The sequence below is a fragment of the Dromaius novaehollandiae genome, chromosome 7 (assembly GCF_036370855.1).
Source record: "Dromaius novaehollandiae isolate bDroNov1 chromosome 7, bDroNov1.hap1, whole genome shotgun sequence".
In the NCBI taxonomy this organism is placed as follows: domain Eukaryota; kingdom Metazoa; phylum Chordata; class Aves; order Casuariiformes; family Dromaiidae; genus Dromaius; species Dromaius novaehollandiae.
The window spans coordinates 44,415,891-44,438,251 of NC_088104.1; the positions used below are offsets into that span (position 1 = coordinate 44,415,891).

General features: G+C 39.5%; 1 protein-coding gene across 2 annotated transcripts in view; it reads right to left on the minus strand.

Annotated features, from left to right (window-relative positions):
• The window catches only part of DIP2A (disco interacting protein 2 homolog A), a 129,295-nt gene that overhangs the window by 68,328 nt on the left and 38,606 nt on the right, over window positions 1–22,361 (minus strand). For both annotated transcript variants that reach the window (XM_026107421.2, XM_064515426.1), the window contains exon 3: window positions 5,748–5,867. In XM_026107421.2, coding sequence (XP_025963206.1) covers window positions 5,748–5,867 — 120 coding nt within the window. The remainder of the gene's footprint in view (window positions 1–5,747; window positions 5,868–22,361) is intronic.

Below are 22,361 nucleotides of genomic sequence, written 5' to 3' on the forward strand. Positions count from 1 at the left end.
AAAAAGTCGGTTCTACAGAAAACATTTATATAGCAGAATTTTAGACAAAAGCAAGCTGAATCTTTTAAAAAATTATACTCACATACAATTGCACTATGTATTTCTATGTGTATTTTAGGTGATATATTTTATGTTTCTTTAACATTTGATAGCAACAAGTGGAACAGAACAAAAGGCATCTTTTTTCCAGGAAGGGTCTTTCAAGAGAAAAATAACACACAACTTTTATTAGTCTGCAGTCAGTAGCTCAAAAAATAACCTCGGAGATTAAAAAAAAAAAAAAAAGAAAGCATTTCTGAACTAGCTGTGTATTTAGGGAATAGAAAGGACCAGCTGAGACAAGGATGTACTGAAGTATGGTAGGATAGATCATATCATCATATACATTTGTGGTGGCAAGCAAACTACTTTTACTTCATTTCCAGAAGGTAAAATCAGCACCTCCTTCTCCTCTAGCCCCCTCATCGCCCCTGAAACCTGGAAAATACTAGATTACATGATAAAAGGTAACCAGTCATGATTAATTTTTTTTCTGCCTTTGTGTGTTATTTTCATGGTGCTGACTTCATTAGCTCCTTCTGTACTCACTTAAGATCTATTTCCAAGTTGAAAACTCTTTTAATATCTTGTCCCTACATAACAACGGGGTAGGACCATCCTCTATCAGCCAAACTAAAGTAATTGGTTTCACCTTCCAGGAATGCTCTGTTCTTTTTCCATGCTTCCTTCCAAGAGCTCTTCTACATTATGAAGACAATGAAACCAACTTCACTAATAAAACAGAGATGGAATGAAATGATTTTAAGGAAACAGAACACTTGGGGTACAAATGTTCAAAGATTATTAGAAATTAAAGTTTATCTGAACCTAGAATTGCAAAAGGAAACTGTCTAGCATTGCCTATTGCTAAACTCTTAAACATTTACATGTTTTAACAGGTAAAACATGATTTAACATGCAATGTTAAAATGTTAGAACATGATTTAACATGCAATAGGTAAGAAATGTGGGGTTCAGCTTTCTTCACTTAATTCAATAACTAAATAATTAAATAATAAATAATCAAATCAAGTCACACCCAACATTGTATTATGTCATGTTTCTGAGAACAGGGAACACAAACGTTCAGCTGGGAACACTGAAAGAGATGAACAGCAAGCCCAACTCTTACTAACATAAAGATTAAGCCTACCAAAGTGAGGAAGAAATGCATGTGCTTCCACCCAAGAGCAAAAGAAAACGTCTTGGGGGAAAGAAAAATAAACAAAACAGAAAAAAGTTGTAGTTCATGATCTTTATTAAGCTGCAGCAAAATATCAGCTTCCTATTTATTGATGCAAAACACTTTTTTGTAGTTCTTGTTGTAGCAAACCATATCATCTTCTCTTCCACCTCATTTACCTATTTGCATCTTCTTTCCTTCAACATCTCTTCTAAAAAAATGGGGGAGGAAAACTTAAGGAACAGCCCCTGGTTTATTTATCCTCTAAACTGTGAGACCATAAACCCTTTAGTTATTAACAGAATTGTGTCTTTCTGTCTTATCAGTAGCCTCCGCGTGTTTATCAGCCCGATTCTTGTCCCTGTTTTAGGCACAGAAGCAAGAATTTCTATAGGTGTTCAAAGAAGAACGGAATTAATAAGCTCACCAGTTTCACCACTGGCATTAATTTAAGTATAAACACATTGGCATAGAGATTGGAGAGGTTAAATCTGTTATGTGGTCCAAAATGGGAGGTCTTATAAGCTAATAACTGGGGATCATTTGACCAAGGCTTCCAGTTTTAAGAACTCACTATTGCACCCTCCACACTTGTTGCCTGAACTGAATCTCTTTTTCATAAAAAAACCCCTTCCACTGGAAGCTTTGTGTTTACTTTGTCATGCTTTATTAAATGGTCCTTCAATACCAAAATGTTGTTTCTTAAATCAAGAAAACCAGCATGACCGTGGCAAGGCCAGTAGAGCACATACAGGATCAGTGTGGGATCAAGCGCTGTCATGTGAAACAAAACACCAAGCCGGTGCGTTTTGCACGCTGCTGTACAGGTATCACACCCGCACGTCGAGCAGACCGGCTCGGCCGCTGCAGCAGTTCCTCAGATGCACCTTTTTCTGCTCTTTCAAGTTAGCAGAACAGGCTGTGCGTTACACCTGTAAACCCAAAAAGGCATCAGCAACACAGGCCCAGCGGTGACAGGTGGAAGTGTAATTACTTGGGGGGGGGGGGGGGGGAGTAAAGAAGTGGAAAGCAAAAGTATAATTGCCATGGGAGCATTTTCAGATACCCTAAATGCTTATCAGCTAACTTGTGTTCTTAACCAAAAGCCACGCAGCAGTGGAGCCTGAAGGTAAGTGAAGGCACAACCATCTTCATGAGAAACGGCGTATCCTGACACAAGAGAAGCCGGCAGCAACCTGGATCAACCAAGGGGTCTCTGAACTGTGGGTACGAGGTGCTCACTGCTTATCAGCCTGTACCAACGCCTGCAGGGTCTCTGCATTTCTCACCTCCTCCATCACACCGCTGTCATTAAATAGAAGGAAAAATCTAGTTCAAGCACTGTAATGTTAACTGCTCTTCTGGGAACACTTTCACTGTTGAAAATTTTCTGGTAATATTTACTGCTTGAGGACAAAATCTGTGGCCGATAAAAAAAATCCAAGTTAATTTAAATGGAAGATGACTCTGGAAAACTATTAAAAAAATCTGCTTACAGCTAGCAAATAGCAGATTAATTGCATCTAAATGAAAATGTGTCTCTTGCTTATTTTAAGTAATTTATGTTGATGGTTCTAAAATAACTATAATTGCTCCAAAAGAGATCCTATTTCATAAAAAAATGCATTCTATCCTCATCAGCTACTCTCAAAAAGGACATAGCAGAACAGATGAGATACAAGGAAAGGAAAAAAGAAATAAATAGAAGGCTGGAAGGAAGGAAAAAAAGAAGAAACTAGAAAAAGCCCTGAAGTCTAAAGAACAAATAAGGCATACAATTGATTGAACAGTGTGTAGAATGACAGCCTGAAGCTGTTTGTCCCTCATTGTATTTAACACATATCAAAGTACAGTGAAATTTAAGAGGTATTGTTTCAAACAGTTTGCAGTAGGCATCTTTTTGTTTGGTAGAAACTGCTTTTAGCATAGCCAGAACCTCTCTGATGAATTCAGATTGCTTTTAAGCTACTGTGAAGCATAGTGATGACTCTTATTTATGCCAAAGTATTTGGAAGGAGGGGGGGAAAAGAGTTATTTAGCAGTAACTGCTGTTCTCTGACACACAGAGTTGACAACTGTATTCTCACTCTGTATAGACCTAGATCTCACAGCACACAGAGCCATGGAAAAGAGCACTGATGCTGCAGCGAAGCATCTTCAAATTCGAATCGACTAGAGGAGCCAACATCTGCTAGAAAAGGAGTGCTAATACTTTCAAAGAATAAAGATACATTCAAAAGCCTGGCATTTTTCTTTCAGTCTACCTTCTTCATATAAATAAAGGAGAGAAACACTAGTTCAATAAATTTGAAGTCTTTCTTTTCCTAAATATTAGAGAGGAAAGAGGAAAAGGTTACAGATGCTGAAAGCTGTATCTACATCATATTATACATACCTTTAACATAGATCAAAGGAATCAAGTAAATCCTTTACTATTTGATTTTAATACTATCTGAGCACACTAAGTCTTGCCACGTTACCACTAATGGGAAACAAAAATCCAATTTCATACGTTACAAATGACAACTTTTCCTCAAAGAGTTTAAATCCCAAAGTGGGGAGCACATTCTAGGCATGAATTTTAAATGAAACATGAGTTAGAGGAGCGGTGATGGGAAATCACAGAATGATGTGACAGTCCATCTGAAACACTGCCTAGCATTTTGGCAGGAGCCAGGGATAAGTACAAGAAATAACCTAAAAAAAAAATCAATGTATGAGGCCTCATCCCGAATAGCTGCCTGCTGACAGGATTGCCTTAACATTTAGAGTCATTGAGAAAGTCTCAAACTGAAATGTAAAAATATCAGCTAAGCTGTGAACCAACAAAACTGTGAATAGCACTTCAGAATCAATGGAAGTCAACTCAAAGAAACTTAAATCAGCAAGACCATAGAAATATTAACCGAAGCTCAGGGAAAAAAAGAGGAAGCACTGATGTGTGGATGGTTAAGATAACTTTTAAAAGCCATCTCTATTCATTTGCAAGGATGCTAGCAGAAACTGTTGAAGTTCACAGACTACTACACCTTTTACACTGTAAGACTATAGAGCCCTATGTTAAACTTTCCTCAAACAATACCAGTACTATGGCAGTTTCCCCCCACTCCAAATGAAATAAGACTTGTGAGGCTCTAGACAGAAAAAGTGGCCACATACACATTTCTTTAGACCCTCTTAGCTCTCTTTGCTAGTGGTTCCCAAGTATTCCCTGTTGTAAATGTACTCTTTTTGCAAATTTCACTTCTGTTAGACTAAAAGCATGAAATGCCACTTAAAATAAATTTCTATCTGATTTATGACTCAGCTTGTAATTTACTTGGACTCCACCTAGCACAAACTAACTTGGAAATCAGGGATGTAATTCAATCACCGAATCTTATTTTTCAGTGTATATTCACCAGTAGAACTATATTGTAGATACATCTGAAATGCAAAGATAAATTTACATAATTTGTACATTACTCTGAAACATCTCACTTAAGTAATTTTGATACTATGCAGTATTCCCTGCAATGGAGAAGTTTTTCTTTGTATAGCTGACTACAAACACCTTTCCCAGGTGTCCTTATAGGTCCTCAGACTACTTACGGTTTCTCATTCACCTTTCAGTTATTCATAAAAAGCCCATGTAGATGTATCATCTCCATTTTTGGAGCAAGGTTTTCTCAAAGTAAATGTCAGGAATGGAAATATGATGTGGTAAGCACTGCGGCCAAGCGGTTACACAGCAAGGTGACCCAAGACGAGCAAGGTATTGAGGAAATTTAGTACATGTCATTACTTGCACTCCCTCATCCCCAAGAGACATTTCTGAGACATATAACTACCTTGGAAAATAAACAGAAAAACTTGTACTTAAAAGCCTGAAAGTACTTAGAAGAAAAAAAATTCCCAAACACCTGCCTTTCTCACTATTGTGAAATTCCTTGTCACAAGGAAACAATGTATTTTAACCACCTGAAAAGTAACAATGGAAACAGGATGCGATGAGGATACAGATATTTTCACAGAAGTTTCCAAAACAGACTTGTCACAGTGCTGTCCATTTAAAATTAATGTAAAATATCCATTGTGACATTTCCCTTTTTTGTGCATTTGCTTTAAATCAGGAAACATTTGAAAGTGAGCTATGGTAAATATGATAATTCTATAATCTTCCTGTTTAAAACAAAAAACATAACAAAAAATGCACTCTATAGTTCTCAGAGTGTTTAAATATGTGTTCTAAAGACCGGAAACCTGATCAACAAACAAGAGAAATCTGTTCAATATGGTGTAAATTCACAATAAGAAAAACATAAGAAACAATCTGTAATTTCTACAATGTCTACAATTTCTTCCTCTCCTAGTGTTTCCTCCATTCTGGAACTCAAAAACACTTGCGTATAGAAATCCACAAAGCGTCCATGAAAATACTCCTTAGCTCTTCCCCTCTTCCAAAGCACTTCCAACTCACTCCTGAGTTATATGTACTACTTTGCTGGTGCACTTTGCCTGTTAAGACACCTTCTCTTTTTCTTACCAGATCGGAAGCGCTCATCCCTTGAATTGGTAGAACGTGACTTCTGCTGTTTGGACACAGCAGCTGTAGCTTGTGAAGAGCCTGGGACTCGGTTCTCTGCTTGCAGGGATGGATCCACACCTGAAACACAGTTTCACTTCAGTACAAGGTCAGGTTCCAAATAAAACATCTGTTTCACGTTCACATTCTTCCACCACCCTTGACACCTACTTACAAACCAACCTGAGCACTAAGTCTATCCTTTAAGATCTCATTTTCTCATTTTAAATTGACATTCTTCAAACCAAAACCTAATTTGATCTGATCAGCATTTTGCCCAGAATAAGAGACACTTCTGAACAACTGGAAAGCTACCTTGCTCTGTTCAGGAGTAAACGGAGCATCATCATCCTTCCTCAATTCTTTCCCAGCTAGTGTTCTACAGCCCAGATGCATCCAGCTGGCTGCAGGGAGGAGGGGAAGGGAACCAAACTCCTCTTAATCCCTGAACTCAACTTACTGTGAGATGACAAGAGAAAAAACTGCAAGCCATCCAGAACTAAGACACATTAACCCTATTAACATAAAAGTAAGCCTGAAAAATACCCAGCAGAACAGAAAACTGATTTCCACAACGAAATCAATTTAAGGTTGTTGGCAAAGATGACTGGAATTAGGCATCAGACCAGGAGCTGCTGAAGAGACAAGATGACACTGCTCTATTTTTCAAATAATCTGAACAACTCTGTCAAGTTTCTTTCGACTGTACAAAGATGACAGCCAGTCTGAGTAAAAAATTTGGGATATGCATACCTGTTTAATCTGTACCCATTTTACAGAGCAAAACCCAGAAGATTCATATTTTATAAGAACTCTGAATAATAAAAATTTGATGGATAAGGGCACAATCAATCTGTCAACTAAAAAGATAACTAAAATAAGAGGAACTGATCTGCTCTCTATGGCATCTCCTCTACACTGGTCCAGGATAGGACTCTAGACAGATAACCTAGAGCTGATGTCTACCTTTAGGCTAACGTTCGTGAAGATGAATCCTACCTTTACACTTCAGCATAGCAGAAATAACACTCAAAGGGGTGGACACTCCTTCGGTAACTAGTAAATATCCCTTATTACTTCTCACCCCCAAAAAGAGGACTTACTCCTGGCTCTTGATACATCTGCAGGGACTAAGCAAGCTTGAGTTTAACTACCCACTTATACTTGCAATTTTAGTTTATCATCCATTATACATCCATGCTTAAGCTATTGTGGCACACAATGACACGGACCTCAGGTAGGGTAGTGCAAAAGATCCTTTATTGAAAACACAATGGCTGGTTATATAGCAATCAAGCTCAGCCACTCCTCCAAGCATCTCCTAGGCATTGTGGAATCTGTTTCTAAAACTGGTGAAACATGCACTCTTTGGAAGAAAGTGCAATAGGCACAACATAACATGTAAAACATACCCGATACTATATTGCAGGGTTTGGGGTTTTCTTTGTACTGACCGGTCATGAAGTTACGCCCCTACGTGGTTATTTGGTCTACTGTTGAGCTTAACAGTAAACTGTCTTCAATCCATGCAAAATCTGCTGCACCAAATTTACTATGTTACCAGCTCTTGTACCAGACAAGACTAAGTTTCATCTTCCACTGTTTACTCTTTACTTCCCTTGAAGGGCTTATGCCTTCCTGCTTGCGCTCAGCCTCACTAGAATTAGAAACAATGCTCTCCAAATCCAGATCACATCAGAAAGCAGCTTTCAGTGAACTCAAGCCATCAGTCTTGAGGCTGCTGTGCCGGCTCTTTTGGAAGGAGAAATTAATCCTTTAAAAAGGTAAGAAAGTATTCCTCTTCCCCTCAACGGGTTTGTGCTCCCTCCCCTTCCCCCTAAATGCGTAGCAAGAAAGAAATCAGTAATTAATTAGTAATAAAACTAGTACTTATAAGAGATTTGTTTTTTAAATCTTCCTGGTTGGATCTGTTTCTATATATCATTTTTCTTAGGTATCTGTTAAGACCATTTGCAGCCAATAGTTAATTATTCTGGATACTCAAAATGTCAAACCGGAATTAGCCATGAGTTCTGGAAATAAATCAGCATGAGCCGTAGCAGCATAAAAGGAAGTAACATACACTAATCACGCTGATATAAGTTTTTAGAAATTAATCCAACTCCAGAGAAGTGCGTCTATCTTTTACAATTTGCAAATACACTCACTTCATGAAGTTTTCCTATCTTCCCAAAGCAAAATTTTTGAAGTACATGAAGGGCTAAGTAACATCCAACGTATCAAACCACTCTGCCGACAGGGAACATGCCATAGGCCAGAAAAGAAACTGAAGTTCCCGAAGGAGAACAGGCAAATGTGCAGCTCTGTAAGCACAAGATATTTCAGTGCTAACCAATAGAAAGAGCTAATATTTCTTGAAACACTTGAACAGAACCTCGTTTCTAAAAGGAAGGCCAATTTACCATGCAGACTGAATGGATTCAAAATTATCTTATACTTGAGTGGTGGAGCCACTTCAGAATTGTATTTTACATTTCATGTAATCAAAAAAGTTTTACATCTCCCCAGATCAAGAGCCCAGCTAGATTTGCTGGTTTGTAAACAGTTAAACAAACTTCTTGATTTCATAATCGGGGAAAAAGCCTGAGGCAAGGCATCTCCTCGAAGCCTGGGCCAAGAAAAGAACAGATGCAAGTAGCTAATGTGATAACTGAGGGGGTGAAGAGGAGGAGAAGAGGGATGAGCAGCTAAGCTGGGAGTCTCCCGAAAATAGATCGCCTATTTATGAAACTTTCCAACAACAACAAATCTGCATTAGGAGGGTCCCCATCCAAAAATGGGTCAAACATGACATCAACTTTGTGTGATCTTGTCTCAAAGGACCTTGGAGGAGGAGGCAAAAGAGGATGAGAATATTTTTTGTGCCTTTTTTTCCCCTAAAAAAAAGGGGGAAGGGTTATTGATTGTATGTGGAGGAAGAGATTAATGTCCTACTCAACCTGCCTTTTTCTCTGGACATGAAATATCCCGTTACCGCCTTCGTCCGGCTTCTGCAGTTTTGTGGACTGCAAAGCCTCAGAGTCTAGGCCTGCAAGGCCACAACGACCCTTTCCTGCTCTGATCCCGTGCGCCTTGCAAAGCTGGTCAGCATAACCCGACGTTACTGCATCTGGCACATGAGTTTAGTCCACGAATGTATGGGTGAAAAATAGGAAGGTTTCAATGGGAAAATGACCAAATGTGGAATACTAAGCAACAGAAGACAAGCTGCAGTGGAACGCTCCTCAGCCATGTGCAACTTGAGCATTGCCATTTGGCCACTTCAATATCAGGGTTTTGGGGAAGGGGGGACCATAAGTGAACACAGAAGACTGCATCAAAGCTTACCAGCTCCAAGAGCAGAAGCCTCTCCTCCAACTCTTACAGGACACATTTCTGCAAATCAGAATTAGGGTAGTTGCATTGCAGTGAAATATATATTAATGAACTGCAGAAGCTCCCTTTAAGTCAGGTTGGTGCACAAAAAAATCAGTGGCACAGCCTGAAACCAAGCTTGTGTTTCTGTAGGTTAAATCGCCCTTTTCCCTTTCTTAGAGAAAAAGGTCTCAGGTCATAGTGCAAAGCACCAAGAACAGGCTCTGAAAAACATCACTTTTTTGTTAAAAGAAAAAGAAAAAGAAAAAACTGACTAAGAACTTGCACCTAAAGCTTAAGCCATGTGGTTATGTACCAGAAAAATCCTGTTCTGCAAGCCTGGTGAACTTGTTAGTTTATTCCGGTACTATGCAAATCACTACCTTCCTACCCTTTAGCAAAACTAGATGGCTAATTAGGCTAACTGCCCCCCCCCCCCAATCCATATTAAAAACAGACAGATCTTTCCAAATGTACCATTTCAAAAACTACCCATTAGAAAAACTCCATCCCCTATCACTATATTCTGTCCATTTCAAACTTCTCCCCAAGCAAACAAGCATGGAAAGTCATCTTAAAGAGCCTGCTAGGTAAAATGCACGTTCCAATTAACTGAGCCCGCTTCCTACAGGATGAGATTAAAATTAATATTGGAATTATAATTGTTTTTTCCAGCCACCAACCCTGTAGAGTTAACAGAGCTAACACTGACATTTTTTGCAATTTTGTTCTATACGTGCAAAAATTATTACGTTGCAACAGGCAATGGTTAGTTTACAATACAGTGCAAGTTCTCTGCCAGCACTGCTGGGGAGGCTGCAAAAAACAAGTTAACAGACAGCTCTCATTTGTATTATACAGCTTGAGTGTGCGAGCTCTTCAGGGTAAAGTGCCATCCGTCTTTTACGGTTGAACAAAACCTCAGCACAAGGGGGAAATAACTCAGCTGAACCTGTACTGTTACCTTAATAAAATACTGAATAGCAACTTGAATACATTCCCCCCCCCTCCCCCCGAAGTCCCAACCACTAGGAAAATTGCACCCTGCAATCTATCAGTTTTTGGATAAAACAAGTACAGCAGTAATATTTCCACAAATATGGATTAAAAAGTGCACTTGCTTTCAACACAGATTAAAAACCCAATCCAATTTGTTAAACTAAACATGAAATACTTTGCAATACAAACATAGATTAATGCTGCTTTAGACTCACTGGCAATTTGCAGTATTCAGAGGAAAAATCTCTCCTGAGTGAAGTTAACTGTAGAATCAAAACTGAGTTAACACAGAAAACTTTCTAGGAGTCCCATAAGCTTCCTAAAGGTATTATAAATATCAACTAATACATGGTTTCGATGGAACGATTGCAACTCATGACTTCAACATAGATTTTAGAAGACCAGCATTTTAGTAATGCTACAGATAAAAAGTACTTTTGTTCTGTAAATTATTTTGTATATATGCAATTATAGCTACACACAAGTTTTTCCCACTTAGCCCCCATAGCTAATATGTTATGCCTGCACATGTCAATTAAAATATACGGTTAACCACAGTATAAAATTAAAATGCTTTTGATTTGAAAGTGAGAATGTCTCTGATCCATACAGACTTCATCTGAAGAAAAATGAGCTGTGTATTTTACAGCAATAAATTTGCAACCGTGTAGCATGTGAAAACATGCTACTCAAATACAAACAAGCTCGGAAGCCAAAAAATTCCAAGTAAAGCAAAATTTAACAGCCATAACCTACTAATTTTGCTATTCGGTACAAAACAGCACTTGAGCAAAGTGCATATATCAAACAGTCTCCCCCTTCCTACTCAAAAAGCTTTATTCTTCCTATCTATCAAAAGCACAGACTTCATTGCTGGAGGACTTTGCTGAGGAACATACCTGCAGAGCAGTTGCCCTCCTGCCTCTTCCATCTTGTCTATGTTAGACAAGTACAATCACCGTAACTAAACAGTTTTTAAAGACTTTTCCCCAATGCCTCAGCAAATTCTTCCTTACAACAGTTATTAGACATTTGAATCTAATTATCTGGGGGTGGGGGGGCACCAAAACCCACACTCATACTGAAATGCATCTCCCAAAATAGAAATTCAGACAAAGTAATTTCATTTCTAAACTAGGCTAACTTATGAGAGAGAGTTGTACCAGCTTACTAGCCAAATCTTTCAAGTTTTAAAGGTAAACTGAAAAGTAAAACCAAAGCAGTCAAAACATGACAAAAAATCCACTCATCCCAGTTTTACTTGCATTGCTGTTGAGTTATACATTATGCCTGCAGCCATTCACAGTCTGCAGAAAGAGACATATCACATTAAAAAGACAGCTTTGCAGAGAGGAGGGGGAAGAGGGAGGCCCAAGAAGTAACTTTAGGCTGTGTGCGCATCTTACATAGTTCACTGTTAAGTCTTTATGCAGCTGTTGGGACTGCTTCTAGGAATAAGAAAGGAATAAAAGAAGAAAAACACAGGTTCAAAGCGCTAAAGAAAGGAAAAAGGAGCATGCTGCAGCATCTCCTCCACACCCACCCCAGCGGTCCACCCTCACCCGAGCACCATCCATGCTCTCCCCAGTGCCTTACTGCTTTCTGATACCACCCAAAATTCAGGTAGGGCCTGGCACCCAACGGCAGAGGTTTACACCAAGGAATACAGGGTTTCGTGGTTCCCCCTCCGCCTTTACCTGGCCCAAAGGAGACATACACTTTCTGGAGTTTCTCAATTAGAGTCTAGGTGAATAGGTAAGGTCTTTCCTAGTAGGGTTTTCATGTGGGTGGATGCACACAGCAAGGCTCCTTCCCCATTTGTATGACTCTGCACACCACGGCAGAAGAGGCGCATGTCTGTGCAATATATTCACCCATCTAACTTCTCAACGTCACCCTCACTAGGGCAGCCCGTACTCCTCAAAGTCTTCTCAACCAAAGGTGCATAGCTGCGCTAATGCGTATCTAGCTTGTGCCGCTCCACAGTAAAAATCACGTTAAATCCAGACTTCTTTACAAAACTCTTAGATATGAACACACATTGTTAACTGAACGGTGAAGGAAGAAAGAGAGCTTGTCTCAGAAAAATGGCTTGAGTTGCTAAAGTTTCAAATGAAACATATCAGGTTGAGCTCCAGATCTTTTTGCAGGAAACCTAAGGCAGGAGACAAAATAGAAAGTATTCCTCAGGAGTCAGAAATCTGAGGATCTCTCTTGACTTTTTGGTCTGAATAGCCTCACCTCAGTTGTTAAGCTTCTTGTCCTTCCTTGGGTCGTAGCTCAATCTTACCACTCCTTGCACTACATCCCAGGACATGCTACCTGATACACACATTTTCAGTTTGAGGTCTGAAAAGATCAAGGATGTTCACAACTTCTGGTCCAATAAAGCTGAAGAGGGGTCCATCCAAATTTATTTAATAGCTGGCACAACACATTAAAAAACCATGAGCTTAAAAAAAAAGCAGCCTATACATACCTTACACTTGACTTCATCTTGTGCTATTCTACAACTTTTTCCTCTACACTGACTGCAGATGGAAATTTTTTGCTAAGAAAGCCCAAGAACAACTCTTCACTAGATAAACTCCCTTTCTATGAACTTCATGAAGAGCTGAGTTTTAAGGATCTCTTTCCCCAAATTAAATAGTGGGCACAATCAGCATATTAGTCAAGCAATAGCCTGCTTCAAACTTCAGCTGATAAATTTCCATCTGGAGAAAATGAAACACTTCAGGGCTTTCTTCCCCCTTCTACCGAAGGTAGCATACTACAGCAGCAAAAAAATACAGAAGCATGGAAAGTGCTCGATTAAAAAAAAGTTAATGAACCCCAATCTGGCAAGGGAGCTCAACTGTCTAGAAGATACTGACAGCAAAAGGCACATCAATTTAGACACTGTGACAAGGCTGGTAAGGAGAACACCTATGTGACCTTAGCTCAAGGTTTTGCTTCTTAAAAGCTTTTGCTTCACTATCATATTTCAGGGTGATGTTGGCTACATCACTTTTGTAAGTTTGGGTTTATTTGCTGAGCCAGCACTGGTGGTGTCTATTTAAGCACATTGATTAGGAAGGGGAAGCTACCAAGGATGATGGATGCAGCCAAGTTTTAGTCTCTTCCTGACAGCAACAAAGGTATTGAAACTGCGAGTCTGAGCAGAGTAGGAGGCACTGTCTATTGAAAGTCTCTACAACAGCAGTAGCAACACTCCACAAGCACAGAGGAATGCTCAGTGCTACCATCTACAAAGTCCAAGAAAACCAAGACACATGAATCCTGCATCCTAGTCCGCATTATATCTAGGACATGCATTATCTCTAGGTAAAACTCTGCGATCATAGAAGCAAGGTTTTAGTTTTTAAAATGTGATGATAAAATTTATTTGTTTATATTTCATATGAAATGAAAACTTTTGCATTCAATGTACTACTGTAGAGCATCTGATCATTTGCTCTTGACTGTGCCAGAAGGTCTATGTCATGATTCATAGTTGGCCCAGCCTCTAAATCCCCCAATCAAATACTTGATAGTATAAGATCCACATAAAACAGACTGTCCTTAAAGTATGTGATTAATAAGCTCTACACTATCCAAGTGACCTTAAGCATCAGTTTTCTAGGTGGCAACCATTGACTGGTTATTAAATGAATGGTGAGGGAAGATGAATGGCTTGGACCTTGAAGTTCAGATGACTTGAAAACCATCTGTCTGAGAACTGATTTCTCTGATGTATTCTGTGTACACAGAGAGAAATTTCCAAAATTTAGTTTCTTCCCTTGGCAGCCGAAACAAAAACATCTGATATAGTTAGATGGATATAGCTGGGTTGATGGTGGAAGACTCCTACTTTTCATTAAAAATTTATCACAAAAAAAAAATCATGGTCAATTTTATAGCCCGTTTCCATATTCAAATTCCCAAACTAGAAGAATGCACTATGAAATTCAGTCATAAAGATTTCCCAGTGTGATACTAAAATGGCTTAATTAAAAAGGCACATGAACAGCAAGCTCTTGATATTTTCAGAAATGGTTAGCTATAAACAGCTTCTTAAACTAGCCCACCTGATCACATTAAATTTTCATATACTTTATGTAAACTAATTATACTAAGATTCAAATTAGCCTATTAAGATCTGGACATACCTTGAACACAGCTGTTTACACCACTAGTATAAAATAGATGTTTTAATTCAGTGGCAGGCATAAAGACCATAATTGCTCTCTCTCTTTCTCTCTTCTTTTTATTCCCCCCTCCTCTTCTATAAGGAAACTTTAAAAGCTATTACGAACTGCAAGGCACCAGAGTAAACTGCATACTCCTAAAAAAACGAAATAGAGAACAAAGTGGTACAGGGCTTGTGAAACTAGTCCCATTCCAACTGATTTACTAGGATGACAGCCCACAAAGTATGAAAAAAAATATTTCATAGATATATAAAAACAGAAGTAATGTATCCTTGTTAGCAGCAGATGCACTTTTCAGAGACTGAAGCAAGTTCCAGTGACTGCAGACTCTTAAACCCAGTCTCCTACATTAGCTGACTTTCTGTAAATAATCTCAGTCTACGACATGCCCTTGTATTTGGCAATGTTAAAAGAACACGCACTCATCAGTTATCAGGTAACCAGAAGTATCACGGTGCAAGAAGTATGCTTTCAATTTTCAGGACTTCATATGGCTAGAATACAAAACTATCAGTCATACTAGGCCATACTGCTGAACTGTCTTAAGTGCAGTCACAGCCTGAGTTAAAATTGCCTCTCTATCTGTGTAATTTAAGCATTAACATCATAAAAAGCTCAGTCAGAAACCAGCAAACCAATAAAATGATCATTATGAGGCTACGGGGTAGATGCCCACATTCTCATGAGTTAATTTTACTATGAACCACAAAATTCAGAGCTTCAAAAGCTTTAAACAATAATGCTTATTCAAGCTTTAGGGAGGTCTCTTATTCTTGTAGATGCCCATCAGAAGAATCACTTTCTCCTTCAGTGCAAATTCTTGCAGTCAGAACACGAGCTCTGCTTTTCTAGGAGACATGAGGGACCCATTTTTCCAACTTTTAGAAGAGGTTTAGAAGGTTGCATGTATTGGGCTTGCCAGTAAGGACAGACGCAACAATTATCTGCTCTCTGTGCACATGGCACATGAGCATGCATGCTGCAGTGGGCTCATGGGCCTCGGTCTTCAGATCCGCCCAGCCAACACAGATGAACATCTCAGGAAGATGGATTTCACTGACACCTCCAAATAACTAGCCGCAGTGCTACTGAAAGGAGGTTCAACAGGACGACTCGGGGCATCATGGAGAAATCCTATTTCCACATTAGCAGCCCTTATGGTGGAGGAATGTCTCCATGCAAGAAGGGAACAGGATAATTGGGGGGGGGGGGGGGGAGGAATCCATAAATGTGTCTGCTCTCCAAGAGAGACAGATCTCCCTTTGAATCAACAGACACCTCTTCTCTGGGGACAAGAACCCTACTGAAAAAGGAAACTACAGTGTTGGATGCCTCCATTGTGAAGCAACTATCTCGATTTCTGACGGTATCAGAAATGGCCACTTCATGGCTTGCCAGCTGGGTGACAAGGCAGAAGTTTTTAAAATGTATCAAGCATGGTCCCACAAAACATCAGGGAGGAAACCAGCAGACACAGTCCACGGGGGAACCAATAATGCAGGAAAGGTAGGGCAAAGGTTTGGCGATTACAATTTCAGCTGTTAGAAAGGGAGCTGAAGACCAGCATCTTCATGGTAGCATAACCATTCCAGGTAACAGATGCAGAATTACATCAGGAGATGGAGACTACAAGTACCCTAGAAAACTGTGGAACAAAAAAAATGTTTCCAATTCACTGAAACTGATGAACCTTTGGAAGAAGGACAAGATTAAATTTAGATTTTTAAATTTAGAACTTAAATTTCATCTAAATCAAGAAGTTGCTATGTAAAATCAAGGCAGCTATATGCTGAATGGTGGAAAGCAGAGGAACAACCTGTGCGTGGAAATACTCCATCACACACACATCTTGCAGTGCCTCCCTAGCTATCAGGGAAAGCTGGAAACTTCCCTTCATCTTAAGAAAGCAGAAGGGGGGCCCTCCTTTCTCCTCATGCCATACAGTGACTGCGCACATCCACCTATAGAGCTATGCAGTTATACAGCCACTGTCCCACCATTTTACTACAGTGAAAAATTTCAGTGGAGGACTTCATCCCTTAGTAAATCATTCATGTTCTCAAATTCCTCTGAAAGATGGCCAAAAAGTTTTTTATGACTGGAAACCTCCTGACTGCTGCGGCACCCTTCACAACCTACAGAGAGAAGAGGAGGGACGACCTAGAATATACTGACTCACTACCATTAAGGTCCTGGTCCTTATGGGTCCTGGTGATCCTTTTCCATGTGTCCCTAACTGAGGCCTGGAAACTTGTCTCCTGACTTTGGTGACGTGCAGCAGGTGTCAGTAACAAGGGCACAGGGAGAAGCACCACAGCAAGCAGAGTCTCTACAAGTGCAAGGAAGCAGAATTAACACTTGTGGCAGATGCTGCCCCCCCATCCCTGTCTTACAAAGTAGAAGGTGATCTCTTCCATTTTAAAGTGATTTCACTTTTGAATGTTTTATGGTTCCTCCTCCCCTCCCATCTAAGAAAAATATGATTTTCCTTTATAACATTCTCCTCTTCATTTTGAGTGAGACCCCCCCCCCCCCCCCGACTCTCAGTACTACTTTATTCCAAGAGTCTCCTCCAGGCATGTTTTGCTGAAGCTTGATCAAGACTAATGCCCCCACAGCACTGTCTAGAAAATGACAGGGAAGAGAGACTTCTCCTACAGGCCAGGGCCAGCAACACCCACATGGGGCTGTTTCCCATTCCAGCCTTGCATCTCAACTTCTTCAGAGAGAATTACAGAAGAGCAACACTAATGTAAGAAGTATGGAGTAGTACCTTCCTGCGTTCACGACTGAAGCCCCTCAGCTAACACCTAACACCAATCTCCTCCTCAGCACAATATGATCAAATGGAAAGGACAAAGGGAATTTTAGGGCTGTTTTTCCTGCTCAGAGAGTTCCCAGGGAACTGGTTGGGTCGTAGTTACTAACGCTAGCTTTAAGCAATCAGGACAACTCTGGACAAACTAGAAAAGTTGGCTGGTACTGATATCACCGCGTTTGCTTACGATAAGCCCTTTGTTGAACCTCTCTGCTGCTGAACTAATGTGTAACTAATTCACATTGGCCATCACCACACCCTTCTGCAAACATTTTGAGGAGTTTTGCAGTATGATTCTTTGGGGCAGCCATCCAACTTACATAACCCGTTTTACATTGAGGAATAAACTCTCCCTCTGCTACCCTCCACATACCCCCATCCCCTTCTGCTGACTGCTTTGCAGCTAGTTTATTTGCTTTGAAGAAAAAAAAAGGGGGGGGGGGGAATAACATCTAAGATGCTTATGTTTTGGGGGTTTTACTGACTCAAAGGAAAGCCAGAAGTGGCAAGTTCGGAGCAGAGGAAACTGCAAACCAAATCATATTAAGGTTTGTGAAGAAAAATAGTATCTCCCCCGCATCGTACAATTCCTGTGCATCCACAGGTTCTTCATTTGTAGCAGAGATACCAGCTGGTAGGAGAAAAAGCCAGCCTGTTGGACTCAGCATCACGTGGCTACCAAGCAATATTACCACTAACGATACTGGTCAAATTTTAAAATTTCAAACTGCCTCTGTAAAGCCCATGCTTATAAAGATGTTGATGCGGTAGAAAATAATCAACTCGTGGGAACAGACTAGTGAGTAAAGGACACTGACTGAATAACGTGCCTTTTTTAGACCTCAAAGAGCTGCTTAGAGATCTGTGAAAGAACAAGCTAAAAATCACTTGTCCTTATTTAAAAAAGAAAAAAATCAACCTTTTTTTAAACCTAAAGAAGATCTGTTTCCTTTAAGACTATTTTACCTTAATTTATATATTTAAGTAAAGAAACTCCTTCTCCATCTGAAATATAAGAAAGCACTAGTAACAAAAGTGAGAGATCTCAGTACGCTTTAGTGTATCTCAGATTACAGCAATATGAAAAGTTGGCTTAACTGATACCTTTTAATCTGTTTCATGATCTTAACCACACACTATGTTTAGATCTCAAAATATTAAGATATCAAATCTATTCACAGGCATGTTTTTACTGTATTAAAGAAGCTATATACTTAGATTACTTGACATCTACAAAATGCAACACTTAGGGCCACATTTAACTTAATCAATTAACCTGTGATCTGCTGCTATGTATCATTTTTCTGTATTTTTAAAAGTATTTTCATAGACATTTTTTCTTAATAGTGGATATTAGAAACAAACTGAATATTTTGTTAATGGCAACCAATTTACAGATTTTTATTCTCATCAGTTACACTATTAGTGTAAGAAAGAGTACACTGAGAGACATACAAGTCTCTGAATATCAACCGCAGGCAATGCCCAAGACAGCAAGTCTGTGCTATCTATCAACAACAATGCAAAACTTTGCATGATAACACTTAATTTTTTTGCATAGTGATACTGGGAACTTGCCCTCAAACCTTGAGCTTCTTGTTGTTGTTGTTTTTTTGTTTGTTTGTTTTTCCCTTTATGCAGTGGCAGGAGATTATACTTAATGTCAGATTTCACTCATCTAAGCTTTTTCAAAATTACTGTTAATCTGGGTTAACACTCGGGGTTCACAAACACTCAATGTCTCGTAAATAACAGCTCTCAGAGGGAAGCTTAGAATACGTATTGTTTCAAATACATAAAGTGGAAGCATGTCTAGCTTAGTATTTATTCTCCATTCTTGTTTTCTTTATATTTGCTTTATTGTTACTTATCATTAACAGATAAAGCAGCAGTGGCAGTTGTACTATGCTTAATTTACTCCTTATTTATTTTCTTCCAAGATAAATCCATAAAAGTAATCTTAAAAGTATATTTGACCAAGATTAAAATAGACATTTGGAACTTCACATGAAACCTAACAGTCAAAAGAGATGATCAGAGCAAAGCAGTGTGTGAAAACTCTAGGTGTTAATTTGGCACAGTTAGTTTCTCATTATGTACCAAAACGGACGTGACAATTCAGTGAGGACTAATAAGCAGACTAGTTCACCACGGAAAGGTATCCCTATTTTAAAAGCTGTCTTCACAAGGACTCCTATCAGTAATGCCAACAGATATTCTTTTGAAAAACTCACGTACTTTTTACAAGAAATCAGACTCCTAACTACAGAGGAGTCTCTGGACTTGTCTGCCACCATCTATTGCAGACAATTCACTATAAATAAGTTTGAAAGACCTGATAAACAGGAGGCCAGGTAATATTTTCTTTGGGAACTGATGTAATAAAAGACAAGCTTTGGCCTCCAACTTGAAGGTCTTGAAAGACTGATGTCCCAGTAAGAGTAGCTTCCTTACAGCTGATGAAGAAATGGTCTGCTATGCACTTGTTCTGCTGGTCCAGTTACATTCATTAAAGCTTTGAAAAGTTAACTTTGCACGAATAGAGTTTATATACTGGATGAGGCATATTCTGCCCTCCTGGCATTAAAAAAAGTCAACATGAACATGCTGTCCTGCGTTCTGGCTAATTGCAATTGTGTAGCTGATCCAGGACAAATCCTTCTTACTGGATGATTCAGTGCAGATCCGCTACCGACTGCAGAAGTATAGCCTCAAACAGAAGCAATTACCTTCACGTGACATGTCTTTTCCACCATCTCAGGGTTTGATGGAAATCAACCAATATATCCTTCGTGCTTGATTTTATCTCATTTCTGTTTTGGCTTGGAACTGTTCTTGAATCTTTAAGATCACCAATACCTACCATGCTCCTCTTTATTATTATTATTAAAGTATTTTAAGCTCTTACGACAGTTCAGGCTATCTATTAGTAGCCTCTCTAACTACGTCTGGGAGGAGGAAAAAAAAGTCACCACTTGTTGCCTGAGAGAAACAACTTTCAGAGAAAGGAAGCCCATCCCAGTTTTTTTTAATCTCACCAGCAAAGCTCTCCTAGGGTGTTTCTAAGCTACCAAACTGAGATCTCCCTTGGATTTACTCAGAGAATAACCTTAGAATTCATTCTCGGTGTCCTTGCAGACTGTAAAAACAGGGAAAGGCAAGTTTACATATCTTTTAGTCCCAGATATACAGCATTCATTTAGGCAACAGAACTTGTCGGTGTCTATCATCTGGGAGGAGTATTTTATTCTTACAAGATTATTAACAACACATACTGGGGGGGGGGGGAGCGAAAACACCTTAGAGCTGTCAAAGAATGAGTTTATATTATTACATTATAGTAATGAGTACTCTTAAGAAGCACTGCAGAGGACTTTTGAACTTTAGCTGACCTATCTGTTGCACCAGAGATGAATTTCCAACAGCTGAAAAATAGGTCTCCAGCTTCTAACCACTTTTTGCTATACGTTTTCATTAGTTGGTATTTTGAAGACTTACAGACCAAATAATCCTTCACGTAAAGAAATCACAAATTAATACAGCGAGAAGGTCAATAACTTTATGGCACTTTCTTAAAAAAACATCTTGCACATTTGACATTCTAGATTAAGATATTCTAAGTGAGTTTTGAACGGGATACTGAGACCGATTCATTTTCAGGATTTCTTTCTCCCCACACTTCCTCTCTTTTATTTGTAGGATTAACCTTTGAACACTGCCTCTTATCCACAACTTGCAGAAGGTAGATGCTCAGGTGGTATAAACTGCCAAGTCGATTACATGCCGGCTGTACTCTGCCAGAGTAAGCAACAGCCACAATGAGAACCGGAGACCACACTGATAGGCGGGCACACTTGAAAAAACTAGTGGAACGCAGCACGTACTGCCAAAGTTCACGTGGAAGCTTCGGCCAAGCCATACGGCTGACCTGACAATGAAAAAGGGGTAGGAGGACTGAGAAATGAGCAGACTGGACAACATTGCGTAAGCCCTTATCTAAGGCAGCTCAGAAGAGAATCAATTCTTTGGCTGCTCATGATGTAATGGTGGCTGATACGAGAGGTTGCAAGGAGTTCAGGTGGTTTTGCTTGCTTCTAAACACCGGCATCTGCATCAAGCAAGAAAGTCAGCACTCACTGCAGATGTAAATGCCACCACAGCCTGTGAGGGAACTGGTTGAGAGGCTACCATTTTCCTATAACCAGAGCAAAACCGCTCCGGTTTGCCAGTAACACTTCCTCTCCTGGAGTTGACCCATATTCCAAATTTTACCCATGTCAAACAGCCAGATTTCCTACCTTGAGATTCAGTAGGTACGGCTACTTCTGCTGAGGTCCTGACCAATGTAATGTAACATTGCAACTCTAACAGTTGAAGAATATTCATAAGGCAAGACTAATAAAGAGGTAGTATCTTAATTAGATCAACCTGCATGGTTGGAGGAACAGGGGAGACGAAAACAGACTTCCCAGGCATACAAGTCTCTCCAGCTCCTTTACCAGGATTCCCCAACAGGGACAGGCGGGACGACTGAAATGGTCAGATACAGCACATAACCTTTCCAGTGTTAACAGTAGTGCTAAGCTATGGAATTTGTCTTTAAATAAGAATCTAGCAAATCATTTACCAAAAGATCTGCCCACCAGAAGTTTGGAGACACTTCTTTCAAAGCCACAGTAAAAAAACTTCTGCTTTGAGAACGAAAGGAAAAAGGGCAAAGCAGAACCAGGTGGTCAGAGGGACGGGCAGTTCATGGAACAGCTCTGCTGGCTGAGTTTAAAAACTACAGAAAATATGTTTCTTAAAGAAATGGGCTTCACACCTAGTAGGTGAGCAGGAAAGTAGCACCGTAGCTGTGCTAGTGACTCCACAGCAATGCATATTTAACAAAAGGCACCTTACCTCCAAGTGACTGACTGGATGCTGTCAGAACTTCGGAGGATCTTATTCTGTCTTTCCCCTTGGTTAAAACAGCTTCATAACGGTTTCCAATGCCGGGAGTACCAGATAAATTCAGGTAGTGGCATGGTAACCATTAAAAAGAAATCTACATTTACCAATACATCATATATGAATGCAAAGAAGATAAGATCTATTTCACATTCAACAACCCATCATGATATTCTACTTCCTGAGATGAAATTTTTAACATGTCAGTGACAATTAAAACTTTACAGGTAAAAATTACCTGTT